Genomic DNA, 25,112 nt, shown 5'->3' on the forward strand with positions numbered 1-25,112 from the left:
TGCACCAATTTTGTGTGTGTGCCTGTGTGTGTGGCAAGAGAGAGAGAGAGAGAGAGAGAGAGAGAGAGAGAGAGAGAGAGGTTTTCTTTTAGGGGGCACAAGGGGTTGATAGATGTGAGGGATCCTTCATGCCAAATGGAAGCCATGTGAATTGGGTTCAAACCAGGTGAATGCCACCCCTTTTTAAGGAGGGTTTATAGACTTTATCAGTACTATTATATTGCTTATAGTTTACCCATTGTCTTACACATTTTGTAATTAGGTTTTATGATCGTCCATAAATTTAAAATGAACCATTGCAATTTTTTAAGCTTGTCCTTTTGCACCCAAGTCATCTAAGTGGCTTAAGTACCATTGCAAATCAAGGTCAGGAAAAGGTGGGTCTGCTGTATATAATGTGAGGAGTTCACTTAATCCATCATGGCAGAAGGAAACTACACTATGGCACCAATTTAAGACCACCTATGAAAAGTCTACTAGTGAGATGACAATCACCAAGTCCGTCACTTTTTTCAAATGTGAAAACACTAATATCTTCTTTGCAACTTCATGTTCTTTCCAATCTCATGTTAGTGTAGGCTAACCTTGTGAAGAAGATGCTCAAATTCAAGCATCCTAATAGGGGATATCAAAAAAATAGATGCACCTATAAATGACCACCAATTTGGTTAATTTTGAAGCAACTTATTTAAGCAATTGGAAAATGAGAAACCTAAGGTTCCAATGGACTTCAAAGGGGGAAGGTGATGGAGCTTTTTTTCCTTAATGCGAATGAGAAACACACACACTCTTTCATCCCTTTGTGGAGTTAGGGGGAGGGGTGGTGGGCCAGAATCAAACCCACATTCGGGAGGAGAAAGGATCTTGGCTATTTTTCCCACCCCATGATGGAGCTGTGATGGCAAGGTAGTGAGAATTGGCCATGCTACCATATATGTTTCAAGGGTGAACATGCCCCTTCAATTGTGGAGAGCTTTAGATGGACATTGGATATATACTACTTATACTAGTGGGGCTAACCCGTGCTTTACACGTATATAATTCCTGGCTTGATATTTTTGAAATTCTGAGAGTAATAGGAGCCTACCCCTCCTCGAACCTCCGAATTGCGTCGTGAACTTCCAAATTCTTGCCACGTGGAAGTTCGTGAAACTCTTTGGAAGAAGAGAAATAGGGGTGTGAGGGGTTTAAAAATGTGTTTGAAGGTGGTGGTGGCATGGGGAAAGCAAGATGGACGAGAATTCCTCAATTGGGCACCCATGGATCAGGGAAATCATGATGGATGTTGAGGGCTGGTTTGACACGCTTAATTTGGGGAAAAAAAATGTTGCCAGACCTTAGGCCTTGTCCTTTAGGAAGTATCATTGGACTTGCATGAGGAGGAGGAGGAGGACTAGAGTCAGGACTCAAGGCAACCAGAACGAGGGGTCTCGATTCTCTAACAGCTAGTTGGGAGCGGCTCAGTTAGACCTTCCTTCCTAGGCACTGACATAAGATGGGCTGCTGTGCTCAAAAGCACTCCCCACACACAGAGACACAGACACAGAGAAAGGGGTCTCTGTGTCTTTTTAACCGTGCCTTCTCCTCCTCCTTCACTGTAGTGTACACTGTAGAAGAAGAAGAAGCACAGCAGATTATAGTGATAAGGTAGATATCTCTCGAAGACTTTATCTCTGTCTTTGTTTTTATGGCTGCGCCTGCAGCTGCCCTGGCTTTTCTCCGTTCTGTTTCGAGGGCCCCAGTCCGATTGCTGCTGCTCCTCCTCCTCTTGCTCTTGCTTGTCTTGTCTTGGCGTGCTCGAGCTTGGCTGGTCTTGCTGCAAGAAGACGGTATGTGCCAAAATAATAATAATAAAAGTTGAAAAAATAAAATAAAAATTCAATTCCGCCCCCCCTCCTAAAGAGGTATGGACCAACAGTGCCATGCAAGCCTGCACTCGGTGGAGGACTCCCCTCTTTCGGCCACTTGAGAGAGGGAGAGAGAGATCCTCTGCTTCCCATCTTCGCATTTTTTTTCTCTTATTTTTTAAAAACTTTTTTCCTTCTGATTTTTTTCCCTTTTTTCCCTTTTTTTTTTCTTCCTCGCCGTAAATCAGAGCTTTGGCGAAGAGATCATCGTCATCTGAGTAATGTCCACCTCGAGGTAACCCCCACTTAACCATCCTCACTGGAATAGACCTTAAATCCTGCTGCGATTCGAACAGAATCTATTATGTCTACATCACATTCTAATTATTAACCCAAATATAATACCATATTACAGCGTTGGGCAATAAACAATGCAAGGCCAGTTTGTGATGTTAGATTATTGTCAAATTAATCATAATCCTAATATGCGATTAAGGCTGAGCATGATTGGTTTATGCAGGATTGGGCATTTCGTCACAGAATGATGGTATCTGCAAGGCTGGGTGCATCATCATCGTCGTCGTCGTCGTCATCGTCATCATCATCATCATCATCATCATCATCATCAACAGCAGAAGAGAGGCAGCCAGGATCCAGGCCCCCACAATGCCACAATGAGTGCCCTGGCTGCCAAGGGGAGTGCGTGGCAAGGGCCATGTATGTCTCTGGGGGCCATGGCGTCTCCCAACATGCAGTCTGGACTTGCACGTGTGTTTTTTGAAACGCCATTGCCATGCATCTTGCCACATCATCTACACACAGATGCCACTTTTGTCCGTTGCCCCCACCTCCTTCCACATGCTCGCTTAGCCTTAGATGGTTTTTTTGGTCTGCCTGTGTTTATGCCCTGCTTTTATTATCCCTCACGGTTTCTCCCCCCATTAGTTAATTTATGAGGACCATCGTCCTTGGGGTATATAAATTTTGTGACCCTCGATATCGTTAAGCCTTACGGTGGAGTTTCTAGGCAATATAGTCGATGCCAGCACGTGTGAAGTGTTCCTATGGATGAGAATGATGAAAGATTCTCTAGGGCTTTGGAGAGAGCCCTCAATTTTGTAGAGTGCATTTGGATCATAAACTTATATATAATGGCACATATTTAACTTTTAAGAGCTGATAATTATTCCTTGCAATATGAGCTAATAATTATCCTTTGCCACACCTCGAGATGTTGAAGAGAGTGCTTTTATTTTGTAAGTTTTTTTTGTTGTCTTTTGCGGGATTTTCAAAACTTCAATAACATTCAAGGTTTCTTACTAGTTCTTGATGAAGGGCCATGACTCACCAAGATTATGTAGATCAAGCAAGTTGATAACGAGCGTTGGATAAAGCCAGGAGTAACTTTGAGTTTCATTAAATGAAAATCAAAGCCTTTGAAAGTAAAAACAAGCAATCGATTTTTCGTCATGTAGGTTTTCACTTTATTTATTTTTCCTAATTTTTGCATATGCTCCAAAGTGGAGAAACATAATATTGAAGATGGCTAGATTGCCTAATAAATACATGAACAATAAATAATGAAGGTACCAACCATGGCTAGATTGTCTCATAAATACATGAACATCTAAGAAGGAATGTCCCAACCAATAATAATGTGGTTCCATTATAAATAATTACAAGTTGTTAAGGAACAAGCAAGGCACCCTCAACTTGCTATGCTAGGATATTGTGTTGCTATGTTAATGGTTTGATGCAAAACACCCTCAACTTGCTATGTTAGGATATTGTGTTGCTATGTTCATAGTTTGATGCGAAACACCTAAGTGGGCAACTTACATTCATGATATGAACAGGGATTCGTAAATGTGTTTAGAAATCTAACATGTGCAAGATGCCTTTGTATCTATATGGACAATGTAGATTGCTCCTTGTGTCTAAAAATAGTGGCTTCTAAGAATGGATAATATTGATAGCTTTTACACACCCAAAGAACGCACATGATAAATACGATAAACTTAGAGGCAAGAGTCTTGGTTAGGGTTAGGAGTGGAGTTCTTAGTTACTCTCTATTATCTTAAAATGTTGTCGTGTGGTGCATGTCGCTCGATAGGGTTAGGTACAATCCTTACGATAAGCATGCCAACATTGTGTTGGAGTTGGAGCTAGAGCAAGAGGTTCAATAGTTGGCCTTCACTTATGTAGAGAATCTATCACATGCAAATTCACCATCATGCAAAAGATTGAGTGAGACAGCTCACATTACAAGTGATGGTTGCTCTTTCTAAGAGTGGAGGACAAGGCACCTCAACGTTGTTTCTTTTCTATGTTGACACCCTATCTTTTGGTTGTAAGGACACAAATACCATACAAAGCCTTGAAGAAGCAATGGTGGTTGTAGACTTCAAAGTTACAAAGGTGCACCATACACATGACCCACAAACCCGACCAACAAGAAGGTGTTTAATGTTGGGTCTTCACTCCCTATTGACAAAGTTTCTTGAATTCAAGAAAGTTCTTGATTGTGTTGCTTACTTGTACTTAACGGGGTACATGAAGAATATTTTAGAAGATGATTGGTTTGTTGCGTAGGCAAAGCCATCCTTATCTGCCTGCACTTCGTGATAGTAAAGGGATTCTTTCGAGTATTAGTGGAATCCTTGGCCCAGAGAGACCATCTACGTAATGGTCCGTAGCTAAAATAGTCCATCTTGTGTATCGTGGTATACCCAGCTTGAATGGCTTGGTCCATCTTATATCGTGGTATACTTTGAATGGTACATGGTCTTCAAGTTGGAGCATGTGCGTCAAAACGAATTGTGATATTTTTCTCTCCTCTCTTGGATCAAACCAAATAAAAAAGAGAGTCAAATTGATCTAAATCTTTGAGTCAAACTGAACCTAGAAAATTCTAGAACCCAGTTGACTTGGTTAGTGGCCTTCCTCACTTATAAAGACCCTCAGTCTTTTGTAAAAAAATATTGAATGAATGTGACGAGATGTGATGCGATGTAAATGGATGTGAATGTGATGCGATGTAAATGGATGTGGATGTGAATGTGATAAGATGTGAATGTGATGTGAGGAGATGTGAGTGGATGTGATGAGATGTGGATGAGATGTGATGCGATCTAAATGGATGTGGATATGATAAGATGTAAATGTGATGTAATAAGATGTGAATGTGCTGTGAGGAGATGTGAGTGGATGTGATGCGATGTAAATGGATGTGGATGTGAATATGATGAGATGTGATGATATGTGAATGAGTGTGATGTGATGTAAATGGATGAGAATGAGATGTGAAGTGACAGATGTGCATGTGAATGAATGGATGGATGTGGATAGATGTGCATGTGAATAAATGGATGGATGCAGATAGATGTGAATGTGAATGAATGGATGGATGTGCATGAATGTGATGAGATATGGATAGATGTGGATGTAATGTAATGTGGATGGAATGAATGAGATGTGATGTGGATAGATGTGGACATGATGTAATGTGGATGGAATGAATGTGATGTGATAAGGATAGCTATGGATGGAATGTATGATGTTATGTGGATGTGAATGGGTGTGATAGATGTGAATGGGTGTGATGAAATATGAATGGGTGTGATTAGATATGAATGGATGTGATGAGATGTGAATGGATGTGAATGTGATGTGATGATATCTGAATGGATGCGATGAGATATGAATGGATGTGAATGTGATGTGATGATATCTGAATGGAGAATATGATATGATGAGATGTAAATGGATGTGAATATGATATGATGAGATGAGAATGGATGAGATGTGAATCGGGATAGATGTGAATGGATGAGATGTGGTGAATGGATGTGATGTGATGTGATGTGGATATGGGTAGATGTGAATTGAATAAATGAGATGTGATGATAGATGTGGATAGCTGTGATGAGATGTAATATGATGTGATTAGATGAGAATGGATGAAGACGATAGGAATACATATGACTGCATGTGGAATAAGCAATGTGAATTGATGAAGAAGAATGTGGAATAACGAGAAATGATGTGGAACAATGTGGAAAGATGAGAGTTCATTAGAAACTGTATTTATGAAACCTGTTTTTAAATGACTGTTTTATGTCAATAATGCTAGGTCGTTGGATACCTAAGTGATAAAGTTGCAACAGCTGACGGAGAGTCAATGGAGGACATCTCGTGTAGCAAGGTTGGTCGAGGTCTTCACTAGCCTCGGTTCAATTTAAATGGTGAGCCTCCGGTATGGTGGATGAGGGACCAAGGAAGCGGCCTATGAATGAGTGAAGCGCTAGGTGACTTGCGAGAAGGAGCCTAGAGGGTGTTGACTGTACGGTGCTCGGGCTCTGGGTCGCCGAAGATACCCACGCGTGCATCGGGGAAGAAAACTGGAATAAGAAGTTAGAGTTGTTTTCTGAACTCGAGCATGGATATGGTTGATTGGCCTTGTTGGTCCTCAGCGCGGATGAGTCCATGGCTCTTTTATATGGATCTGTTGGTTGATCTTGCTGATCTTTAACGGAGAGTCTATTTGGATTTTCTTAAGTGAATATATTGCCGGGTACTATGAGCTAGGAACTATTGAAAAGGCCCCTGAGTAAACAAGTGGTGAGCGTTCTGGTTGCCAATGATGCCATAAGTACACCGAGGAATGATTGGAAATTAAAATTCAAGCTGGATATTTTGGAGGATTATGATCAGTGATACTATGGTTTTATTAAAAGATTGTTTTAAAGACAGTTGAATATGTGAAACAGGCAATTTCATATTGGGTGTGTAAGTGGTGTGACTATTTTGACGTTTGCTTGAAGCCCCGGCTAGGGGACCCGGAATAAGTATTATGTGTGTGTGTGTGTGCAAGAGCTTGTGAGCTCTGGTTTGTCCTCCACCAAATTTTCTACTACATACGTATGTTACCACTTAAAAACTATATAAGCTAGGCCCCTTCTCTCATTTTTTCACTATCCACTCTCCTGCTATTGCTAATTGTTTGCCAGAAATTATACACCTTCACAGTCCCCTTTAATACTCTATCAATTCCTCTCATTAATTGTCATCATTGGTGAAAGATCCCTGCCCCCTTAGCGCAACGAATTCAGGGGTGCTAGCAACGGAAGTAGCACTTCTTGCGTAGAGCCTCTCACTCGAGGCCTCGCCTACGGATATCCGGACAAGAGACTAATCCCTCGGTTCTTTCAAAACCGAACCCAGAAAAACTTCCCTCGATGAGCAAACATAGGCAATTCCTCCAGGATATTTTTATTCTAACGTAGTCAAGAGCCTTAACTAACCAAACTGATTCGACCAAACCCGTAAGTCATATGGTCAGATCAAGGAAGAGACTTGCACTTGGATCATAAAAACCAGCTTGATAGCATTTTTGCTTATAACTTCAAGGTCTTAGATTTACTCGTATATATTGTTAGTAAAGAGCTACATTTATACCCATGGTATATATGGGTAGTCACGGTCCTTGGAGCTATAAGGTAAATACCATCATATCTAGGCCTCAAGCGAGTCATCAGGGATTCCATACGATTGTGGTACTTCCATCTGAAGACCCAATTTTTAATTTATGAATCTTCATTCTGAATATCAATTTGTATGAATTTCATAACACAATTACAATCTTTTACTAGTACTTCATAAATTTTTGACATTTCTTGCTTCTCGGTTGATCCACTTTAGACAATTTGCTCTGATACCAAACTGAAAGATCCCTGTCCCCTCCGCGCAATGAATTCAAGGGTGCCAGCAGCAGCGGAAGTAGTACTTCTTGGGGTAGGGCAGAGCCTCTTCACTCGGGGCCTCGCCCACACGGATATCGGAACAAGAGACTAATCTCTCGATTCTCCAAACTTGAACCCGGAAAAACTTCCCTCACCCAGCAAACATAGGTGATTCCTCCCGGATAATTTTATTCTAATGTAGTCAAGAGCCTTAACTAACCAGACTGATCTGACCAAACCCGTAAGTCACATGGTCAGATCAAGGAAGAGACTTGCACTTGGATCATAGAGACCAACGCTTTGTTTCTCATCAAGAGGCACAACCATTGATTCTTTTCCATAGAACAAAGACTATGTGGGATTTACTTCATCTATTGTAACATAACAGAATTGAGTCTCATTTTAGGGATCCATCAGTCCAACCTAACCCCATCCAATCCCATGGGTTAGCCAACTGCCCAACCACTGTAGTGATAGGATCCATTTAGGAATTTGGTTATGTTTTGCCCCGGGTTCTCGGGGCCCCTAGCCACGCTTCAAGCAAACGTAAAGATAATCACACCACTTACACACCCAATATGAAATTTCTTGTTTCAGAGATTCAGTTGTCTTTAAAACAATCTTTTAATGAAACCTTAGTATCAGTTATCATAATCCTCCAAAATATCCAGCTTGAATTCTAATTTGCAATCATTTCTTCATCCGTGTACCTATGGCATCATTGGCAACCAGAACGCTCACCACGTGTTCACTCAGGGGCGTTTTCAATAGTTCCTAACTCATAGTACCCGGCAATGTATTCACTTAAGAAAATCCAGATGGACTCTTCGTTGAAGATCAGCAAGATCAACCAATAGATCCATATAAAAGAGCCATGGACTCATCCGTTGAGGACCAGCAAGGCCAATTGACCAGATCCATGCCCGAGTTCAGAAAACAACTCTAACTCCTTGTTCCAGTTTTCTTCCCTGAAGCACGCGTGGGTATCTTTCGACGACCCAGAGCCTGAGCACCGTATGGTCAGCACCCTCTAGGCTCCTCGCAGGTCACCTAGCGCTTCACTCATAGGCCGCTTCCTTGGTCCCTCATCCACCGTACTACCGGAAGCTCACCATTTAAATGGAACCAAGGTTGGTCAAGACCTCGGTTGACCTTGTGATGCGAGATGCTCTCCATTGACTCTCCATCAGCTGTTGTAACTTTATCACTTAGGTCTCCATGACCTCATTCACAATATGGTCAAAATGCTTCCCCAACATTCTTGACATAAAACAGTCATTTAAAAACAGGTTTCATAAATACAGTTTCTAACGAACTCTCATCTTTCCACATTGTTCCACATCATTTCTCGTTATTCCACATTCTTCTTCATCAATTCACATTGCTTATTCTACATCCAGTCATATGTATTCCCATCATCTTCATCCATTCTCATCGAATCACATCATATTACGTCTCATCACAACTTTCCACATCTATCCTCATCACATCTCATCCATTCACATCTACCCATATCCACATCACATCACATCACATCCATTCACATCACATCTTATCCATTCACATCTACCCCGATTCACATCACATCCGTTCACATCACATCTCATCCATTCACATCTCATAACATCATATTCACATCCATTTACATTTCATCATATCATATTCACATCATATCACATCTATTCAGATATCATCACATCACATTCACATCCATTTACATCTCATCGCATCCATTCAGATATCATCACATCCATTCACATCTCATCACATCCACTCACATCTCATCATATCCATTCATATCTCATCACACCCATTCACATCCATCACACCCATTCACATCCATCACATTCATTGCATCCACATCACATCACATACATTCCATCCACATCTATCTTTATCACATCACATTCATTCCATCCATATCACATCACATTCATTCCATCCACATTACATCACGTCCACATCTATCCACATCACATCTCATTCATTCCATCCACATTACATCACATCTACATCTATCCATATTTTATCACATCCATTCACATCTCATCACATTCATCCACATCCATCCATTCATTCACATTCACATCTATCCACATCCATCCATTCATTCACATGCATATCTATCCACATATATCCATTCATTCACATTCACATCTATCCACATCCATCCATTCATTCACATGCACATCTATCACTTCATATCTCATTCTCATACATTTACATCACATCGCACCCATTCACATATCATCACATTCATTTACATCACATCACATCCACTCACATCACATTCACATTCACATCTCATCACATTCACATCCACATCCATTCACATCTCATCACATTCACATCCACATCCATTTACATCGCATCACATCTCATCACATCCACTCACATATCCTCACATCACATCCACATCCATTTACATCGCATCACATCTCATCACATTCATTTACATTCCTTAAGCTTCATTAATGAGAACTAATTTTAAACTTCCGTTTACTCATTGGATCCTTGATCCTCCCAGGGATTCTGGATTCCCTTTTCTGAATAAGAATTATCCAAGTTTTCTCGATGGATATTTTCATATTCTTTCTTAAGTTTCTCAATTAAAATATATTCAATATTCTTCTTTTTGAGTAAAAGATTCATGGGATTTACAAAAATCAATTCTACCTATATTTCTCAATAAAAATAATAATACTAAAAATTTTACTTTTGATAAATACTCATAATTTGAATTATGCAAAAAATTCCACTTTTACCATTTATTTACTTGGATCTCAAATATCATAGGAATTCCTTTTTTTGCATAAAAATAAATTTATTTAAATTTACTCTTTTCTCATAAAATCAATTAATTATGCATAATTATAAAAAAATATATTTCTCATGAATATGATGAAAATCATTCTTTTTGCATAGAATGTCTAATCCTAGAATATGATAGGAAGTCCTCTTTTAGCATTATGCATAAAAATAAGATATGTATTATTTTTTGAAAATTTTATCCATAGCTTCACTGCTATTACTGATAATTCTTAATTTTTTTCTAAAGAATAAAAGCTTGTAATGAAAATATGATAGTAGTTGCTCTTTTATGCTTAAAATCAAACTATGAATTTAAATCATAATTTTAACCATAATCATAAACTTAATTATGATTATCCCACTAGATTAAGCTATATTGGATAATTTTTTTTATTATAAAAGTGTTATTTTCATTAGATTTAAATTCTATGCATAGAAAGATGCATAATGGATATTTTTTTTAATTATGAAAGTGTTATTTTCATTCAATTCAATTTCTATACATGGAGAAATTCTTTTTTATTATAAAAGTGTTATTCCTATTAAATTGATTTTATGCATAAATAGATGCATAAAGAATTTTTATCTCAAAATTAGAGTTCTCTTTGATTCTATATTTAATTTCCATGAATAATTGATAAATGAATCAGTAAATACATTGTGAGAGAAAATTCTATCGTTTCATATCCACTCGGATGGTAATGAGAAAATTCAAAAAATCTATCAAAGTCAAAAATTCAGATAAATGATTAATTTATTCCTCATAGGAATTCGTGATGATTAGTTTGAAAATCAGTTAAGTGAATATTCAATGAATGAAATTCAGTAAAATAGTAATTGAAATATCACCCCCTTTCGAGAAAGATAGTTCAGGAAGAACCTTACCAGACTCGAACCCAGAATCAGACTTTGACCAAGACCAAACTCTTTCGTCAGTTTCAAGGAAAGACGATGTGACCAGTTCAGGAAAGTACACTCAAATCACCCACCAAATCTGAAACTAAGTTGAGACCCATTGAATTGATATGAGGATCAAGGTTACAGAATTCGAGGAATTCTGTTTGGAACTCAGATCTACGATCAAGAAGTCTTGGGATACGGATTTAAGATATACTCATTATATTCAAAAGAAAATAAAAATTAAAAACTTGCATAGAAACCCTATTTTCTTAAAGGACCGTCTTATGCCAGAATGCTGGAGGGAGCATTTGGTATATGTGTTTTTCTAAGGGAAGTTCGGAAAATGGTGCGCTTCCGGTGCGATGGACGAGGGTCGACGAAGCGGTCCATGAGTGAAGTGCCAGGACACCTAAGGAGGATGCTGGAGAGTTCTGACCAGGTGATGCACGGGCTCGCGGTGTCGAGGACACCCATGCGTATGTCGAGGAAGCTATTGTATGATGGACCAATGTTTATTATAATCTGTTACTAGATCTCGTTGACCAGTTGGTCTCAACGGAGAGTCCATAGTGATACTATTTTTGTTGAGAAACAAGGATTGGATGGAAATTTTGAGTTATGACATCTGTAATAACCAATAATTGTTTGTCAATGGATTATTTTATAAGTTAAAGTTTAAAGAGGAGTGTGTGCGTATCTGTATTCTAAAGCAAAAGTTAAGAAAGGCATTCAATTATGGGTGGGTGAGTACTTGTCTCGTTCTACCAATTCCAGTGGTAACCCATGGGCCGGATGGGGTTAGGCTGGAATCAGTAGTGTTTTAATAATAAAAATTGATTAATAGGAATACTCTTAGAACTCGAGTAGTTAAATAAAAGCCTGAAGACTTCTCAAATGAATAGATCAATGGCTGTGCCTGATTCAATTAGAAAAAAAGCGTTGATTTCTTCAAGTTAAGTCTGTAATAGTTTTCCTTCTATTTGGTTTAATCAGAGATGAAGGTTAGTTTAGTCTCTTGACCCCATTAGAAAATTCGTTAAGAAATTCAAAAAGGTGGAACCATCCCCATTTTTCGGGCAAGGAAAATTTTCCCGGTTTCGGTTTCGGAATGACCACCAAATTAGTCTCGTGCCCGGACATTTGAGGGCGAGGCCCCGAGTGGGAAACCCTACCCCGCACAAGAGGAAGCTACTTCCGCTGCTACCAACCGGGAATCCGGTGTGCAGAGGGGACAGTGGGATCTTACAATTGGTATCAGAGCGCTATTGTAAAGTTATGAAATAGCAGCAGAAATTGCTTAAATTTTTAAAGTAAATCTGGGAAAAAAATGTTTTCACTTGCTAAGATTATGTTTGAAATGAATTCATAAATTGAAAACTCATAAATTGAATTGAATTTTTAGATGGATACCCCAAATTTGTCTAGCATTCCTGGACTTTCCCAGAGTCACGACATGATCGCCTTTGCATTCGAACATCTCATAGACTCCGCTACGGCCCGAGTAAGCAGAGTGAGACTTGCCCGTCACTTTGAGGATCTATACTTTCCTGATCTAGTAGAGCGACGTCGGTATATGTGGTTCTCTGGAGGAAGATGTATTAATGTCAATACCAATCAACGTCAGAGACTTAGGCAGAATATCTCGCTAGCCATGATTTTGATAAGGCTAGGAGTTGTTCATTATGTGTAACTCTTTAATCATTCACCCCGAAATTTTAGAATTTCCTGCCGTATTTTTAGACTTCTTAGCCGCTTTATTCCTAGGAGTAGAATTACAGCACCTCTACTAGTGATGAATCGTATATATCATGGCATGTCTCCATCGTAAATTCGCATTTTTATGTGTACGTAATTGAGGCAGTGACTTTTGGAGCTGAGATGCTCTATGTATATATAAAAAACTTTTGATAATAAATGACGTTTTGCAAAAGATTCCAAACTGTTTTAATGGTTGTGAATATTGGTTAATAAAATTATCAAAGTGAGTCTTGTTTTTATGAATAATGATGGAATAATTATTATTTAAGAAATAAATCTCAAAAATTAAAGTCATAAATTTGATGACAAAGTTAAGTTGACAAAAATCTTGTTTTGTCAGAATCATGAGGCGCACGGCCCGTGCTAGGCAACCGGATCCTCTTACCGATGATGAAGAGTTAGATCATCTGGACGTTCGTAAAGCCCTACACCCCCAACCTGGTCCATTTAAGGGTAAGGGGGAACCGTTAGGAGAAATAGGGAAAAAATGGATTGAGGCCATGGAAGAGTGAAAAGATGCAGGGGAGAAGAGAGCTTGAGCTCTTGCAAGCACACACACTCACAAAACCCTAAAAGAGAACACACAAGGTGAGAGGCTGAAAATCTTCTTCTTCTTCACTCACACAACACTCAACACACCATATACAAAGATAAGAGTACACACCATCAGCCTTCCTACTATGCGCCTATACATAGTAGGATCCTCCAAAATCTCTCCTGCATCTGCTTTCAACTTGCCATTCTGATCCAATGGCACTGAGATAGGCCTATAGTGTGTCATACCATACTTGGACAACATGTCCAAGCCATACTGTCTATGCAGTAATCCAATACCATGTGGTGACCTAATCACCTCAATGCCCAAGAAATATCTGAGCTCCCCCAGATCCTTCATCTCAAACTTCTATCTAAGCAAGATCTTTACATCAAAGATCTATGCATCATGGTCCCCCATAATGATCAGGTCATCTACATAGATGACAACAAGCACAACCCCTCTATCACTGTGTCTCACATACAGTGAGAAATTTGCATTGGCTACATGAAAGCCAATAGTGTGACAAGATATTTAGAAATCTTGTCAGACCATACTCTTGGTGCTTGTTTTAAGCCATACAAGGCTTTCTTCAACCTGCAAACATGCTCGGGGTGACTCACATCCTCATAACCAGGTGGCTGCAACATATACACCTCTTCCTGCAAATCCCCATGCAAGAATGCATTCTTTACATCCATCTGATGATGTAAAGACCATTGCTTTGACATAGCCACTGCTTGTTAAAATTAGAGCAATGTGATGAGCTATGGTGGATTGAATGCTAGAATCAACATCGTTAACAAAGTGATTAGATGATAATTAAGACCTGATTAGTGAGTAATTAACTAATAGCTTAATGTAGGCATGGATAATAAAAAACCAGCAAATTCTCATTAGGCCAATGCCTCAATTTATAGAGTTTACATCCAAGTATCTAATCCCACTGATTTCTCCTTGATTCACTCCACCTCTTTTGCTTGATTCTCTCCACCTCTCCCAAAATATCTCCACACTTCCTAAATCTTGTCATGCTACCCTTTATTCTCTCCCAGTAGATTCTTCTCACCTTTTCTGTCATGAGAATATATTTTAAGTCCTCTTTAAGAATATTATTTTTCCCTCTTGAGTAATTTGGGGACGCCTAGGTTACTCTTGCGTCATGCCGGCTAGGTTAATATCATGGGTGACACCACTATAAATATTAATACGTGCAGTATATGACGTATGCTTGGGGCCGTCTATGATTATTTCAGTTAGGTTTGTATGGCAAGGTGATTCCTGGGGTACTTACGCCTGGTAGTCATGAGTTGGTGATGGTTTGTGCCTGTTTAATATTTGTGGGATTAATTTAATTATTAATTAGACTTATATTTTCAGGTGATGAAGATTACGAGGATTGATAAATAATGTCGAGGAGAATGTTTCTAATGCGCATCATATTTATTTTTACAAGCGTAGCTTGTAACCTTAGTAGTTGATTTTTCCATTTTGATACATTGGAAAAAATACATTATAATTAAAGCCTAAAGGCTTTACCCTAGCCCCAATTTTTGGAACACTCTATTTTTGTTGTGGAAGAGTGTCGTGCTCTCTAAAAGCACACTTTGTATATTTTTGGGAGCTATGGTCTATTTTTGATTAAAAAGCTAATAAAAATACTCTTGTGTGGGGAAGGCCACGCACAAGGGGGGGGGGAGATTGCACCCAGCATGTTTGTCTTTGAGCTAAGTATTATGTTTGCTATGTTTTTGTTCAATTTATTTGATTTTGTTGAAAGCATGTGTTTTCATGGTTGAATTTATGTGTTGAATTTCTCAAGTGTTCCACAAGCTATCCTAGAGAACGATTCCGTTTTCAGTGGTATCAGAGCTTGGGCTAGGAGATTTGTGGAAAGGTGGGAAAGGTCTTCATCAACACAACTCTCAAGAAAGTTGCAGGTTTTTAACCAGTGGGCAAAAGAAGGGTTTGTGGTCTTTAACCAAAAATTCAAATTCTTAAACTAGCTCTACTTCTCAAACCCACTTACCTCTTCCCAAAACCATTCTTCTTCATCAAAAAGTGGTTTTGCTCAAAGCTTCATGAATTTCAGATCTGACCGTATAGATGGATTCCCCATAGCAAAAAACCTCATATGATTTGCTCAGTTTTTGCAAAGGTTCAAGGTAGAAGCAACCTATAATGGACGGACTGCATGCTGTGTGAGCTTAAGCCATGAAAAATAGCTAAAATCAAGCAAAATATGAGGCGCCGATTTTCAGCCTCACGGGCGAAAAACGTGAGAAGAAGAACTACAAAAAAATAATTACTTAATCTCAAATTAACCCAAATCCTCAACTTAACCCAATTCTACTTTTTCCAAGCCCAATGCATGTCACATCAACTTTTGGAGCTTTCACACTACCTATTTTCCTATTTCAAGGGAAATTCTAAAGAATTGCAATTTTCAGATTTTTGGGTGCAGAAAATTGATTTTTCAGGGCTCAAAGAGGCTTAAAAAGGCCAAATAAATGCCAAAAATTTCTAAAATAATTTATGAAAAAATTCTAAAAATTCTCAAAAATTATTACAGAGGTTTGGCCAAGTTTTCAAAATTGTTTGAGCAGTGTTCAAGGTGCAAAAAATTATTTCTTCAGCATTTCGACTAGTCCAAGTCTCCTAAATCACTCGAAATTGCTCGGGACTTGTGCGAAACGAAGGGAATTCGACCCAACCATTAAACCAAAGTCTTTGTTCAGTATCGAATTGCAGGAGAATTGAGATAAGTACAATCATTTGCTTTATTTACATACATCAAATAATATCAATTTTACTTATTTACATTGTTTGCATGAGCACTATGGCAAATTTTCCTATTTCACCTTCAATTTAAGAGCAACTCCAATCTCTACAACAACAAATTGTAGAAGAGAGAGAGATGCGAATTGAATTGGAGTGACAGCTCACGAGTCGAAGGCATAAGCATGACTCTTTGCCATCTTATGAGATGACGAAGACGACATCATCCAAAGAGCTGTCAATACTACACTTTAAGCACAAAATTCATGGAAAGATTCTAAAATCAGTCGTAAAGCTTTTTCATTTCAAAATTATGATGGCAAGAAAGATGCTTGAGTCCTTTTGGCATGGCTTAGTCAATTGGATGACTACTTTTCGGGGGAGAAATTTTCCGAGAAGGACAAGATCAAATGTGCGGCTAATCACATGGTGGATAGCGCAGCTTTATGGTGGAGCGTCATCAAGCAAGGACGTGCAAACCGGATTCATGGAAAAGGTTTCAAAGGCTAGTGAAAAAGCATTTCTTACCTTCACAATTTAAAACTAAAGCTAGGCATCAATGGGATACATTGCATCAACTTGAAAAAGAAAGCATGTCTGAGTATGTGGAGAAGTTTTGGAATACATTACTATAGGTACAAGTTGTGGAGAAAGTCAATGAGAAGGACCAAAAGAGGAAATTCATTTCGGGCCTTAAGTCTACAATTAGGGCCGATGTGAATATGTTTAGACCTCATTCACTTTCTACAGCTATATCTTTGGCAACAAATTTCGAACGCAAAAATGGTTTTCCTAGAGAGGCCAAGTCATTTGAGAGTAACCACTCTAAACCTTTTTCTAAACCTTTTCATGATTCAAGAAATTTTCATAAGCCAGGGTTTGACAAAGGCAAGGAGATGGTCAAAGGCGAATCAAATTCAAATAAAGTCAACGATGGCAAGCCCAAAGATCCTCCAATCAAATGTTTTCGATGTCATAAAGAAGGACATATAGCACCAAATTGCCCAGATTGTGCAAAGAATCCGACACCTGCGGCACGAGTCAATATGCTTGAAGGGGATGACAATGAAGATGAATCGCTCAAGCAAGAGGGTGACTCTGACCCTGACTATTCAGAAGCAGAAGGTAAACCTCAAGCTCATTCGCTACTCAAAATAAAAGGAAAAATTAATGAGCATGAAGTTATTTTTTTGCATGATGATGGTAGCACTCGACTTTATTTCTGAAAAGGCAATTAGAGCTTTAAACATACAACCTTCACCTACACATTATAGAGTTAAAGCTGCATTTACTGGAACCAAGTATAATTGCATGCAAGAGGTGAAAGGTTTAACTTTAAGAGAAAAAAGGAATTTCTTAGTTGCACCTTTACAAGGCATAGATGTAATATTGGGTATGCCTTGGAGACATATGTACAACCCTATTATAGACTATGATACACATAGCATTTGTGTAAGGAAGGACAATGAAAATATTTTTCTCCAATGTCTAATCAAAGGAGAGACGAGCCCTTTATTGAGTCATACTCAAGCTAAGCGAGCTCTTAGGAAAAGGGAGAAGACTTACATGGTTTGGGTTAACCAGCTTAGCGCTGAATCTAACACATCCACCAAAAGTCCAAAACTTGATCCTTATATCTCTAAATTCAGGGATTGTTTTATGGGTGTGAAAGATTTACCTCCAGGATTACCTAAGTCTAGGCTTGAAGACCATAGTATTGACTTATTGCCAGGCAACTCTCCACCTTGTAAAGCTCCTTATAGAGTCAACAATATGGGAACAAGTGTCTATGGACTTCATTACAGGCTTTCCCACTACTTCCAGTCATCACATGATTTGGACAATAGTGGACAGGTTTAGTAAGCAAGCCTATTTCATTCCATGTAAAAAGACACTGACTTCTCAGCAAGCTGCGACCATATTTGTCAAGCAAATCTTTGTTCATCATGGTCTACCCAAAGTGATAGTTTCTGATAGAGATTCTAAATTTTGTAGTCACTTTTGGATTGCTCTTTTCTCAAACTTAGGCACTAAGTTAGATTTTTCTATGGCTTTTCATCTTGAATCAAATGGACAGACCGAAGTCACGAATAGCACTATCTTGGATATGCTTAGAGCCTATGTTTCCCAGCAACCTAGTTCATGGGAGAAGTACATACATCTACTCCAATTTGCTTATAATAATACTCCTCATTCTGCTACTGGTCGAGCACCATTTGAGATTATCTATGGTAGAGCTTTTCCTATTCCGGCTACTAGACTCTCCCATAAGATTGAAGCTGCTATGACCAATATACTCGAGACTTTGATCACATTTTATCTGAAGTGCGTGATTGTATTGCAAGAGCTCAAGAGAAGTATACATTTCAAGCAAATAGGAAGCGTAAAGATTTTTCATTCCAAGAAGGTGATTATGTACTTTTGAGAATTGAGAAGAGACGATTGAAGAGTGTGGAAAAATTCCCTGCAATTAAACTTGCACCTAGATACTATGGACCATTTAAAATTATTGAAAAGATTAACGATGTGGCCTATAGACTAGAGTTGCCATCTAATTGGAATATCCACAACTCTTTCCATATTCATCTCTTGAAACCCTTTCGAGGAACACTTCCTTCTCACCCAATTTATGAGGAACCACCTCTTGTTGAAGGAGAGGAAGAAGTCTTAGTTCCTGATGCTATTATTGATCAAGAGACGACAACAACAAGAACTGGAAACCAATACATCAAATATCTTTTGACATTCAAAAACCATCCTCAAGAAGATGCAAAATGGATGCCCGAGAAATTTTTTCGAGCTTATCCTGAGATCCTTCGTTCTTTTCAAACCCAGCAAACCTGCAATTGAGGGCAATTGCAAACTCAAGCAAGAGGGATGTCATGAGAATATATTTCAAGTCCTCTTTAAGAATATTATTTTCTCCTCTTGAGTAATTTGGGGACGCCTAGGTTATTATTGCGTCATGCCGGCTAGGTTAATATCGTGGGTGACACCATTATAAATATTAATACGTGCGGTATATGACGTATGCTTGGGGCCGTCTATGATTATTTCAGTTAGGTTTGTATGGCAGGGTGATTCCTCGGGTACTTACGCCTGGTAGTCACTCATGAGTTGGTGATGGTTTGTGCCTGTTTAATATTTGTGGGATTAATTTAATTATTAATTGGGCTTATATTTTCAGGTGATGAAGATTACGAGGATTGATAAATAATGTCGAGGAGAATGTTTCTTATGCGCATCATATTTATTTTACAAGCGTAGCTTGTAACCTTAGTAGTTGATTTTTCCATTTTGATACATTGGAAAAAATACATTATAATTAAAGCCTAAAGGCTTTACCCTAGCCCCAATTTTTGGGACACTCTATTTTTGTTGTGGAAGAGTGTCGTGCTCTCTAAAAGCACACTTTGTATATTTTTGGGGGCTATGGCCTATTTTTGATTAAAAAGCTAATAAAAATACTCGTGTGGGGAAGGCCACGCACAAGGGGGGGGAAGATTGCACCCAGCATGTTTGTCTTTGAGCTAAGTATTCTGTTTGCTATGCTTTTGTTCAATTTATTTAATTTTGTTGAAACCTGCAAAGCATGTGTTTTCATGGTTGAATTTATGTGTTGAATTCCTCAAGTGTTCCACAAGCTATCCTAGAGAACGATTCTGTTTTCATTTTCACATGTTCTCTCACATTTACACATTCTCTTTTTCAACCTCTAACCAAGGGCTTGTTCCCGCACACACTCTATTCACTTGTATATTTCAACACCTCCCCTCAAGAATACTCCTAGCACACCTGGACCCTATACCAAGTTTCCCTCTTACTTGATAGTCCACGACCAGTGCCTCAAGTCCCTAAACTCATAGTCCTTGACACAATCTCTCTCTATGTGTCCAAGGCTACTACAAGTGCCCGTGACCTTGACTAAAGCGCTCACACATACATCTACCACACGCCAACCTTGGAATCACTAGCACAAAACAGGGGCACCATAGTTAAAGTAAACACCCAGCAAACACATATGCTTCCACTATGTGCATGACGAGGTAATCAAAGGCTGGCACAAAGTGCGCTGTCAGAGTGTAAACCCGTGGACTACACCACCAAACACGTCAATCATGCCTTCTCCTTCACATTAACACACACAAGATACCACACACAACCATAGCCAGATACATCACCAGTATCATTCATCTTTGAATTTCCAGTCACAACACTTCCATACAGCTTCAATCAACACATAGGAGCTTTTGCTTCACACCATCTCCCATATATAACACCTTCCAAAAAACACATCTCTGCTCGCTACTACGAGCTGCACCCAACGCCCATGGACCTGCTTCAAGATGCTCAACTCCTGCCAAGGCACACTAGGCTCCTTTGCTTTTGCTGAAAATGCTCCAAAAGGCCTTCTTTCAACCTGTCTAAGGTCAAAACATCATGTAGCTCATATGCCGCATTCTGTGCTTCAAAATCTTTAAGCCAGCTTTGGGCATCTCCCTTCAAGAAAATCTTTACTAGCCTCAAAACCTGCTCTTCATCTGTAACATGATTGCTAATGCATGCCAACTCCATTTGCTCCAAAAAGTCAAACACATCTTCACCCTTCCTGCCATGAAATTCTGGATAAGACCACATCATGAAAATCTGCAACAATCCCTGCCAAAAGAAGCGGTACGTGTCTCTCTCCTATGGGGCATACACCCTTGTAGGCAAAGAAAAACACCAGAGCTCTCCTCAATGGGGGCACCAAAAAGCTATGGAGTGGAAAAAGAACAAGGGGAAATAGGCCTCTATAGCTTCCCACTCCCCCAACCTTGGAATCACTAGCACAAAATAGGGGCACCATAGTCAAAGTAAACACCCAGCAAACACATATGCTTCCACTGTGTGCATGACAAGGTAATCGAAGGCTGGCACAAAGTGCGCTCTAAGAGTGTAAACCCGTGGACTACACCACCAAACACGTCAATCACGCCTTCTCCTTCAAATCAACACACACAAGATACCAACACACAACCATAGCCAGGTACATCACCAGTATCATTCATCTTTGAATTTCCAGTCAACACTTCCATACAGCTTCAATCAACACACATGAGCTTTTGCTTCAAACCATCTCCCATATATAACACCTTCCAAAAAACACATCTCTGCTCTCTATCTACTACGAGCTGCACCCCAACATGACGAGACTGATCCCTCTCTCACCTCCTCTCAAACATCATCACCTCAGCCCTCCAGCTGCCCTCAGACCCCGCTGGCTGCAGCCAACCAAAGGAATGAAGCACACACGAGCCCTGCGCGCTCAGAGGTGGCACCCTCAATAAGAAACATCGCTCTCTGCTATGCGGCAGTAAGTGCAACATGACAAATTCTCCCTCTCATGCGCCGAACCCAAACACAGCTACACACCCACTCTCTGGCGTCGTCAGCATCAGACACCAGCGGCAAAAAGGAAAAACACCAACATGAGCTGGGCCGACTCTGCAACACTGGCTATTTAGCTCGCAATTCTGTATTCTAAGGCGACAACGCAACCAAGTAACACACAAAAACTCTCTCTGGCATCACCCCATCCAAAACAACTCACCTCTGACAATATCGGGCAACTCCTCAATTGACGCCCTGCATTTGGCAACCACCATGCCCGCCGTCCTTATGTTTGAATATTTCTTTGTTTGCTTCAAACTCCACGTGCGCCCACTCCTCGTCATCCATCCTTAAAAATGCATTTTCAAGACTTTGAGCTAGGTTGCCTTTAGTATATGCCTCATTTTGCAAAACTTGAGCATGAAGATGCTTTGCACAAAACCTTGATACTACCTTCCCTCCATGACCATCATACACACCAAAGAAATAAGTGTTCTTGTCAAGGTCCAAAATTGTAGCATGCTGTTCAAATGCCACTAAAGTGTTTCTAACCAACATATCTGCATCAGACACATCATCACATGCTAAAAAGGCTTCATTGCCACTTCAGTAGGTGGAGTATTGGGCATCCCAATGCTATATGAACATGCATCTATATGTACATATGCCACAAAACTACACTAAAAAAACTCCTAACAACGTCTATACAGACTCGGGAACATCCCAACTTCACAGATTTGGTGTCTATGTTGATTACAGAAGAGAAGCGCTTGGGTGAAGACCAACAGTCTTCACAAAACAAAATTAGTTTAGAGCAACAGGCCTTCTACACAAGTTCAGGAAGAGGACGAGGTAGAGGAGGCCGTGGACGCAGCCAAGGAGGTTGCCGAACAGGTAATTAGAATGATGGCCAGCAGAGCAGCAACAACAACAGTCCCAGAATTCACAAGAACAACAACACGCAGGTGGAAGAGGTAACAGGCCTTTTACACAAGTTCAGGAAGAGGACGAGGTAGAGGAGGCCATGGACGCAGCCAAGGAGGTGGTCGAACAGGTAATCAGAATGATGGCCAGCACAGCAGCAGCAACAACAATCCCAGAATTCACAACAACAACACGCAGGTGGAAGAGGCCAATTTAGAGGTAGGGGGGGTCAAAGAGTTCATGGAAATCGACAAAGGTAGTATAATGATACACATGGATGCTTTTATTGTGGTAAGCCTGGACATGTGCAGGCAGATTGTTATAAGAAGTATGCTAACATGCAAAATGGAAAATTGCAGCAAAACAACTATGCATCCTCGAGCAGAAACAATGAGGATAATGAAAGGTTGTTTGTTATGCAGGATGTCATTAATGCCATGTCTAAAAATGTTAAAGCAGTACATAAAGATGATGTATGGTACGTTGATTCAAGTGCTTCAAACCACATGACAAGTCATGATGAGGAGTGGTTCAAGGAGATAAAAAACCTTGAAGGACCAGGTTTTGTGGAAATAGGGGATACCACTGCTCATCCAATTGCCCATGTTGGAGATCTGCCATTATCTATGCAAGATGACAAAGTGAAGTACTTGCAGATGTACTTCATGTTCCGAACATAACAAAGAATCTGGTTTTAGTTGGCCAGATGATTGAGTAGGGTTTGCAGGTTCGGTTTTAACCCTGATTGTTGTTATGTTGAAGATTTTAAAGACAAGTGCAGGTTGGTTGCAAAAGGCAACAGAGTGGGTAGAATGTTTACATTGAATGTAAACATGCTTGAAGTGAGTGCTGCGATGTTTACAAATGGTTCAGGAATTGTTGCAGACACAGACATTTGGCATAAAAGAATTGGACATATGAATGTGCAAAGAATAAAGTCTATACAGACTAAAGGAATTGTGACAGGTCTGCCAAGGTTTAAAGTTGAAGGTATGCAGAAAATATGTGAAGCGTGCCAATTTGGAAAGCAAACAAAGCATGTATTTCCACGTGATAGAAATGTAAGCAGAAATGCACTAGATGTTGTGCATTCAGATGTATGGGGTCCTACGAAGACCATGTCTATGGGAGGCTATAGGTATTATGTGATATTTATTGATGACCACACAAGGAACGTGTGGGTATACTTCATGAGTGAAGGAGAAGAGTGAAGTGTTCACTCATTTTCAGAATTTCAGAGTTATGGTTGAAAGGCAAACAGGGAAACAAGTAAAGTGCCTAAGGTCAGATGGAGGGGGAGAGTACTTCTCCAATGAGTTCTCAGAATTTTTGCAGAAGAATGGTATTCAGAGACAGTTTACATGCATATACACTCCGCAGCAAAATGGAGTTACTGAGCGAAAAAACAAGCACATTGCTGAGATTGCACGAGCATTGATGGGAGAGAAGAATATGTCGCATAGCTATTGGGCTGAGGCTGTTTCTATAGCAGTTTACATCATGAACAGGACTCCAACTACAGCCATATATGATGTAACTGCAAAGGAGAGGTTTACTGGCAAAAAACCTGATTTGTCTCATCTGAAAGTCTTTGGATGCATTGCATATGTGCATGTGCCAGATGAGCTGAGAACTAAGCTAGATCTAAAAGCTAAAAAATGTGTGTTTATTGGGTATTCCCTTGAGCAAAAGGGATACAGGTGTTATAACCCTGCTACACTGAGTTGAAGGTAAGCAGGGATGTTGTTTTTGATGAGATGAGTAGCTGGTATGCTGCTGAAAAAGAAGCTATTGTGGGGCTGATGTGAGTGGAAATGCAGTTGCATAGAATGCAAGTCAGCAACCACAATCTTTGAGTAGACCAGGAGAGTCCTCATCTAGTGGTTCAGTTGATAGACCATGGAGTGGCAGGCTGCATTATAATACTAGTCCTACAAATGTGATTAGTACATCACATAAAGGCAAAGAGAAAGTGGTTGAGCCCCTTAGAATGCCTGACATTTCTGCAGGGCATTCTCATGTTGAGATGGAGAGTCTAGTGGCTTAGAGATGAGCCTTGATGAGGATCTTGGGATACCAGCTCTATGAGAACACCTGGTGTAAAGAAGGCTATGGAAGCCATGAATGCAAAGCTACGAAGATCTGGGAGAGTGAAGAATCCTGTGCAGAGGTTTACCTATGATGGTTATGTGGCATATCACTATGCATACATGGCAAAAGTTGTGCAGGTTCACATGCATTGATGAGGCTATTGGAAATGTGTGTTGGGAGAAAGCTATGGATGAGGAGATGGATGCACTATATGGAAATGAGACTTGGGATTTAGTGCAATTGCCTGAAGGCAAGAAAGCCATTGGATGCAAGTGGGTGTACAAAGTAAAACAAAACAGTGATGGAAGCATAAGCAGGTACAAGGCTAGATTGGTAGCCAAAGGATATGTGTAG

General features: G+C 39.7%; 1 protein-coding gene across 1 annotated transcript; it reads left to right on the forward strand.

Annotated features, from left to right (window-relative positions):
• The first annotated feature begins 1,396 nt into the window (after positions 1–1,396).
• On the forward strand, positions 1,397–3,015 carry LOC147619585 (uncharacterized). Its single transcript, XM_086773578.1, has 3 exons — positions 1,397–1,829; positions 2,096–2,142; positions 2,368–3,015. Exons 1-3 carry the CDS (start codon positions 1,688–1,690, stop codon positions 2,626–2,628), a joined length of 450 nt encoding a protein of 149 aa, XP_086629704.1. The 5' UTR covers positions 1,397–1,687; the 3' UTR covers positions 2,629–3,015.
• The last annotated feature ends 22,097 nt before the right edge of the window (positions 3,016–25,112 follow it).

Source organism: Cibotium barometz, chromosome 33, assembly GCF_041138505.1.
Source record: "Cibotium barometz isolate CiBa-2024 chromosome 33, ASM4113850v1, whole genome shotgun sequence".
NCBI lineage: Eukaryota > Viridiplantae > Streptophyta > Polypodiopsida > Cyatheales > Cibotiaceae > Cibotium > Cibotium barometz.